This window comes from Muscardinus avellanarius (assembly GCF_963383645.1).
Source record: "Muscardinus avellanarius genome assembly, chromosome: 4".
NCBI lineage: Eukaryota > Metazoa > Chordata > Mammalia > Rodentia > Gliridae > Muscardinus > Muscardinus avellanarius.
The window spans coordinates 16,737,377-16,745,181 of NC_137789.1; the positions used below are offsets into that span (position 1 = coordinate 16,737,377).

General features: G+C 59.3%; 1 protein-coding gene across 1 annotated transcript; it reads right to left on the reverse strand.

The window, feature by feature from the left end:
• Positions 1–381: 381 nt before the first annotated feature.
• On the reverse strand, positions 382–5,850 carry TRIB1 (tribbles pseudokinase 1; the record flags this gene model as incomplete). The annotated part of the gene is made up of 3 exons (XM_080694442.1): positions 382–847; positions 3,294–3,586; positions 5,500–5,850. 3 exons carry the CDS (start codon positions 5,848–5,850, stop codon positions 382–384), a joined length of 1,110 nt encoding a protein of 369 aa, XP_080550568.1.
• Positions 5,851–7,805: the final 1,955 nt, after the last annotated feature.

A 7,805-nucleotide genomic window follows, 5' to 3' on the forward strand; every position in this document is an offset into this window, starting at 1 on the left:
AGGAGGGTTACTGCCCAAAATGCCATTGCGAGACTCGCTTCCTTTCCCATCCCAAGGTCCAAGTTCCTGACACTTGATCACCTGGTATAGGCCGTCCACACTCTTCGCCACCTTTAAAAGACACAGAGCCCCCACATCTAACAAAGGGATGGTTGCGGGGGGGAGGCGTGTAAGAACGGGAACACCTCTGCGGGGCAGCCAATCAGAGTGTACGCTGCTCAGGCCAGTAAGGTCACTCCCCCCCTCCACTGAGAGGGGGCGGGCACCACGGCCACCTTGACCCAGTCACGAGCCTGGCTGGCACGCTGCCACAGGGCCTGTCCATCTTTAGAAATGGAAATGCCATGTGTGAGAATTATGAGGTTTCTGAGGTTTCTGGGATTAGCAGAAGAAGGAACTGACGTCACTGTCCTCCTGGTACTCAGGAACGAGCTGGTCTGAAGTTCCTATTTCTGAGTCCACGTACCCAGGCTCCAGGGCTGACTCAAACCAGGGGTGGAGTAAGATTTCAGGAGCGGTGAGTCTCTCGGAGGGCTCTCGTCTCAGGAGGCTGCGGATGAGGCACCTGGCTTTGGGGGAAATGTGATCGGGAATGCAGAACTGTCCCCGTCGGATTTTGGAGAAAAGGGCGCTGGGGTCTGAGTCATGGAAAGGGTATCGTCCCACCAAAAGGGTGTAGAGCATCACCCCCAGGCTCCAGACGTCCGCCGCCTTTCCGGAATAGGTGCCCGTGGTGTTGAGGATCTCGGGGCTCACGTAGGCTGGGCAACCGTGCTTATCAGACAAAGCATCGTCTTCGCCTTTGATGATGTGTGTGTCCTCCAGACTTTCCAGTCTGAGCTGGGTTCTGCAGGAGAGAGGAAGCTGTTATTCTCAGCTGTAATTCCCAGACCAGCTACTGTGAAAAACAAGGCCTTCCCAATAGAGTGCCCAGGAATGCCATTTACCCCTTCGTCTAGTAAGCAATGCCCTGGGAGCACCCAGGACTCGGGAGTTTCACAAACCAATACAAACTGCAATAAATGTTTGCAAAGTATGAAGAGAGCGCCCAGGGTGGAGGGTATGATGCAAATAGTATTCATTATGCTGGAGTAAGAGATATCCTAATAGGGCTTACACAACTGACAAAGTTCACATTGCAGAACTGGGAGCCCGTCTCAGGGGAATGCGGACATTTTTTGACAAAAGTCACCAGGGTAGAGCAGTGTGTCCTACTTCCTCAGGGAGGATCTGCACATCTCACAAGCCAGTCTTCTCTCTTATCACCAGACTGACCGCCGAGGCTCCTGGGACCCATGGTCTGCATTACGTGAAGCCCAAAGTCACAGTGCCGCTGCTGCCCACACTGATATCTACACACAGAGGAAACTTTGTATGCCCAGGACCCAGCGTGATAACTAGGATGGGAAAACTGCAAGGAATGTCCAGCAGATGTTTTTTGTTTTGTTTTGTTTTTTGGTGGTACTGGGGATGGAACCCAGAGGCTTTTCTACCTGTGGACTATACTCCCTAATTGCAAAGAGCTCTTAGCCTGGACGGAGAAATCATATGAACAAATGTGTCTGGTGGACTTGAGGGACACAGGGCCCTAAAACTCCTCCACAGGATAGGAGTTTTACACACACTAGGCCGGCACATCGGTGCACACGCATATATATTCTACACGAGAGTTTCTGTCCAGGTAATAACTGTAGTCCAAACAACCTTTAATCAAGGGCTCTTTTATGAAGCTACAGGTGTCTTGCTCAGAACCAGCTGCCCAGGTCTCCTGTAGCATCTCCCATTGGGGAAGCCCTGATACCTGGCAGCAGCCTGCCCTGCCCTGCCTCTCTGAAATGGCCTGTTTCAAAAAGGGAGTTGTTTGTTGGGAAGTTAAATGCAAACATTTGTTCCTAGCTGATGGGTCAATTCCTGTTCCTCTCAAAGGTCTGGTAGTGTGAGTGTGTGAGTGTGTGTGTGTGTGTGTTTCCTTCCTGCCTTCCTGTTCCCTGGAGTGTAGTATACATGTGCTAACTTCAGTGTGTCCTCAGCCTGACCTCCCTGTCGTTATGTAAAATACCCATTGGTTCTGTAAACGGAAAATATGACTCAACCAGCACTGTCTGCCCCTGATTGGCTGCTGTAGTACTAAAACCGTGCACCTGTGCTGGTTACACGAATAGCGTCAGCCTGCCATTGCTTAACCCTCGGGTTTCCAAACTGTGCCCATGACACTGGTCTGTGCAATGCAGGTTTCAAAAGCTGGTAAGGTTTGTAAGGCATGTTTCAGAAAAATGCATCACCCTGTCAAAGGAGCACGTTCCAGGAATCAGGCGCTTCTTTCTTGCAGTTTGGTTTCCTTTGCTAGTCTGTAATGTTTCAATACTTATTGCAAGGTCAGACACAAAGTCGTGCCGTATGGCAATTCAACCCTGTATTTTTGAGTGTGCTCTGGAGTTAAAAATAAGAAACACACAGGGTGGGGTAACCCCTGTGTGACTAGAACCAACGACTCACTCCCACCTTGACAAGTCTACAGGGCTTTTGCTCTTAAATCTTTCCGGGAAAGACAGGGTCCACCTCTTAAAATTGGGTCTGGTTTATCTCATGCGGCTTCCTCGGGCCTCTTGTCCGATCCCTCCACTTCAAATCCGAATGCCTGTTATTCCCTTATCAAGGTCATCTTGTCCTTTATGAGGTAAGCCCTGAGCTATATTTAGCAATCCATTCTAGCCAATTTCCATTTATTATTCAACGTGGCTATTTTCTCAAGATGTAGCCAGCACAATGTCTAAAAAGTCAATGGAGAATGTCAAGAAAGCATGCGGGGCCCAGCCTGAGAGGGAACAGGCTTGCAGGATGAAGACGGAGGGTGGAAACCTGCAAAGCTGCATCTAACCAACTCCACCATACTTTCTAGGCACAGCAAGACCAGCTGGTATAAGCGGGGTTTCAATGGCTTCTTCTAGGAGTCAGTATGGCAAAGGGCAGGTAAACATCTGTACCCCAGAAGGCTGACCTGTCTGACAACAAGGAGGGGAATAAGTCTGACCCTGGGGTAACACGGGGGGGGGGGGGGGCAGCTGTCAACAGACAACCGGAGAAGCACAGAGCTGTCCCCAGGCTCCCTCCAAGAGAAAGCTGAGTAAACCAGCTTGGCCGTGACTTTTCAGGAACAGGTCCTCTACATGCTAAACCTGGGACCCATTAGGCCCTTGGGTTTGCCTGGCACCAACACACTGCACCTAACGGCACCACCTGTACCTTCGTTTTGGTTCCAAAAGGCCACAGGAGGAGCTGTGGCGGCCGCTCACCTCTCCTCCGTGGAAAAGACGAATTTCCTGAGCTTCAGGTCCCCTAGCACAATGGCCGACTGGTGGCAGTGGGCGACGGCAGAGACGATCTGCTTGAAGAGCCGGGCGGCCTCCTCCTCCCGCAGCCTCTTGCGGCTTCGCACGTAGGAGTGCATGTCCCCAAAGTCCTTCTCAAAGAATACGTAGGCCTTGGTTTCCCCAAGGATCACTTCCACGATGCCGGTGATATTTTTGTGCGACGGCAGCTGGATGTAAGGCCTGATTTTGTCCTGGTAGTGTTTAATGGGAAACACCTGCAGAGAGACAGCGGCCCATTAGAGAGCTAAGAGCAGAGGCTGCCTCCCAGCTCCCCTCGGAGGTTGGGCTGAAGTTCATCTGTGGCTCTGAATGACCATAAGCTTCGTTCACCGATCCCTCCTCTCTGCCCCTTCTGGTGCGCAGCCTCGGCTGTCCCTAAAACCGGCCACACCTAGGGCTCTGGGCTAGAGGGTTATGCTGTTCCAGGTGGATTATAGATTCCTGAACTTAATTGGCTTACTGCCCTCTTTTTCAGAAAAAGGCTTCACTCAGCCTCCCCCATCTACCTTCTTTAAGCAAATAACAAAAGATGTACTGTATTGTCCATTTTGGAAACCTATAGTATGCAAAGTGTCTTCTGTACTTGGTCCCATCTTCCACAGGTCACCAGCTCCTGAGAGTTAAGCCCTGCCCCCCCTCCACGCTTGCAGATACAGCTACGAGAACCCCAGGCATCGCATCGCCGGGGACTGAAAAACAGTCCTTGGACATGCATGTGTGTCCTGCAGTCCCAAAGGACTCAGCATACCCAGGGCAAAATGTGGTGACTCCGCAGCCTCCAAGGGGAAGCTGGAGCCACAGCACATGCACAGCTGTCATTAGTCAGAGGAACAGATGACTTGGAAGGAGACAGACTGGGCAGCCTTAAGCAACCTGCCTAAGGTGGTGACTCAGGTGCAAGCAGCCCGAGTTCCCATCTCACTGGAGGGGGCAGGAGCCTCTGAATGGCCTTTTTCAGTTGTTCCTCCCCCTAGCCGCCCCTCCCCAGCAGGGGTAGCATCTCCTCTCAGAAGCTGGCTGGTCTCTTTAAGGGCCTTTTGTTCAGGCCGGGGGTTACTCATATCCTAGTCTCAACTGGAAATGGTGACACACGGGCTGTCACCATCTGGATGCGGCTATTATCTGTTCGGAGGAACTGGAAGGGGTTGCACAATGACCAGACCCACCCCACTGAGGTGGCCGCTCTGGCACCCACTGGAAACATCCCTCTGCTGCCCCCCTCCGGTCCCACTCGCCCCACCAAAGTCATCTCCCAAACAGCTCAGTCCTCCCGAAGATTTTCCCCTTTAAACCAGAGTGCGTTTGAAATTTCTCCCGGGTGACCAGTAGGTGGCAGCAGCGAGCCCCGGGGGCGAAATTTTGCGCTGGGGGGGGGGGGGTCAGGTGAGTTGCTGGGACCCAGGAGCAACTTTTAACTTTGGGGGGGGGGGGTTGAGGAAAACGAGCGGCCTGGTAGGTCTGAGCCCGAGTGGCGGTCTGGGGGCGGTCTGCGTCTCTGCGTTGTGCAGGACCCGGCAGATCCTGTTTCTAGCAGTGGTACCTCCTCCACCCGGATGGGATCCCTTCTGTTCCAAAGGAAATCGCTGGCCGGAAAATAAAGTGAAAGGAACCGAGGGATCCTCTCGGGTCAGGGCTCTCCAACAGTTCCACTAGGGCCGAATCCCCCCCGGCCTCGGCTGCGAGACCCCTGAAAGGGCGGCGCTCGGGTCCCAGCGCGGGTTCGAGTCGGAATCCCCTGGGCGCGCGCCCGACCGGGTCTGGCACCTACAGCTGAGCCCGGGCGCCCGGGACCTCCGGCGAGTGGGGTGCCGGCTGCTCGAGGCGGCAGCACCGCGGGGCGTCCTTCCAGGACCAGGGCGGGGGGGGGGGAAGCGCGGCAGTGGCATGGCCCTGGAATCCATTTCAATTCCACAACTTATATGGAACGCCACGCGCTAGCCAAGCGCGCCCGGGAAAGGAGGACGGGATGAGGCGACCGAGCCCCGCTCTTCCTCCGGGCCCCCGAGCCCTCTCTGTCCCACTCCACCGGGAAGCCCTCAACCTCCAGAAGGGTCTTCTCCGACCCGACCCCGTGTGCGCGCCCCCCAACCCCAGCACCTCTGCCGGCCGCCCGGCCCGGGGCGCGTACCTTGCAGCGCAGCTCGCGGCCGGTGTGGATGCACAGTGCTCGGGACACATGGTCGCGCTCGGCCAGGGGCAGCAGCAGGTAGTCGGCGAGGCGGCTGGGCCCGGGCGCGCTCCCCGCGGGCCCCTGCGCGGCGGGCGGGGGCTGCGGGCTGCAGGGCGAGCCGGGGGGGCTGAGGTAGTCCGGGGGGCTCGGGCACTCGGAGAGGCGCGGGCACTTGGCCGCCACGGCCGCCGCATCGTCGGCGTCCAGCAGGCGCTTGGCCGGGGCGCCCCGGGCGGCCGGGAGCAGCAGGGCCGGCGCGCGGGGCTGCGAGGCGCCGCTCACGGCGGAGCGCACGGGACCGGCCCTCATCGCGGCCCCGGCCGGGGCGGCCCCGGCTGCGGACGCCCGCTGCCCCGCGCGGGAAGGAGCCGCGGGCTCGTGGCCGGCGCGCGGGTGCCTTCCAGCCCGCGGGATGGAGTCTGCAGGCGGGGCTCGGCTCGGCCCCTGCGAGGCTGCACGCGGAGACCACGCCGGCGGCGAGGGCGGGGGTCGGCGGTCCCGGAGGCGGCGGCGGCGGCGGCGGCGCCGCGGCGCAGATGCGCTTCCCCGACGGCGAGCCTCGGGCCGGGGCCGGAGCAACTTTCCCGCGACGCTGGGACCCTGCGCGGCGGGGCGGGCGTGGGAGCCGCGGCGCGAGCCCGCTCGGAGAGAGCGGCCGAGAGCGAGTGAGTGTGCGCGCCGCTCTGCTCCGGCCGGCGCGCGGCGCCTTCTCCTTTTCCTCCACCTCCTCCGCCTCCCGGTGACTCACGCTGTATACACACACTCACAGGCCGGGCTGTGTAAACAGTTGGGAAGCCGGGTTGTGCAATGAGGCTGCTGCGACGACTCCGGCCGCGCCGCCGGGCTCGCGGGCAGCGGAGCGGAGGGAGGGCGCTGGGAGGGGCGTGCAGCGGGGCTGGGGGCGGGCTGGGAGGCTCGGCGCCCGCGCCCGGGCAGGTGGCGGCCCCGGCCCGGCCGGGCAGTGCAGGAGGCGGCGCGCGCCCGCCCGCAGGCCCCGCTCGGCGCGGCGAGCCGGGGGAGGGGGCGGAGGAAAGCTCCCGTGACGTCAGGGTCCCGGGGGGCGGGGCCTCGGGGCGGGGCGGCCGCTGATTGGCGCGCGCGCCTCATTCACAGGCACACAATGGGCTGCGGGCGCGCGCGCCGCGGGTCCGGGCATCCTTCGCTCGCCGCGGCCCCGCGCTGACGGCGTTCGCCCCTGGGATCCCCCGCCGCTCGGCGCCTCGGGAGCTCGGGCTGGCGCCGTGGGCGTCTCCGAGGCCCGGCTGCCACCGGAGGAAAGGGGGAGAGGGAAGGCGATGAATTCCAGAATCAGTCATTCACCCCCACGCGGTAGTTCCGGGGAAGACCTGTGCGTGGTAGTGGATGTGGCTTTTTTTTCCTTCCCTTTTCCTGCCCCCTCCCAGCTCTAATCCCCAGCGTCTGTTCGCTTCCACAAATAGAACCTTCTGTTGGATGAAATAAAAGCAAACACTGGGCCTTCTGCGCTGCCTCCACCTCCACGCCCCTCCCGCGCGCGCCGCCCGCCCGGATCGCACGGAAATAGCTCCTCCGGGCTCCCGGGCCGCCCCTTCGCGGTGACTCGCCGAAGAGCTTCCTGAGCCGGGGCCGGTGGGAAACAAAGGATGTGGGGAGCGGGCGGAAGGGGCCCACGTGGCCGCCGCCGGGGCCCTGCCCCTGCCTGAGCTCCCCGGGCGCCGCCAGGTCCAGGGCCGCCAGTCGGGTAGGTGGCGAGGGGCTGGACGGCGTTCTGGCCCCTGGCGGGGGTGCTACCTGCACCCGAGCAGCCCTGCCAGGCCGCGTGCACGCCTAGGGGCAGCAGGATTGGGGTGAGGGCGAAACCTGTGCTAGACCCTGTGCGGAGCTCCAAGAAAGCAACTTGGAATCGCGTTTTTCTTCCTTGAGTGAACCAGGTCAGCTGGCAGTCCCTGAACACCCGACATAGATAACCACGACCAAAGGCCTTCCTTGTACTTCGGCTAAACACTTAATTTTCTAAACCAGGTCAAGCCCCCTAAAATAAGTCTTTTTCCTTATTAATTCTCCATTCAAATATTCAGCAAACGCTAATTAAGAGCTTGACGCTGCGGATCCGTTGAGACTGGAAACCCCCCTCCTCTGCTGTCCTTAGGGTTATCTTCAGCTTTGCAAGGGCCTGGAGAGTTACTCTTTGCCCCATTTCACGGAAGGGTTTGGAGCCTGCAAACACTAGTTCCTTGCTGTGTTGCAAAGCTCCCACCTGGTGGAGGAGGGAAGCTCCTATACTT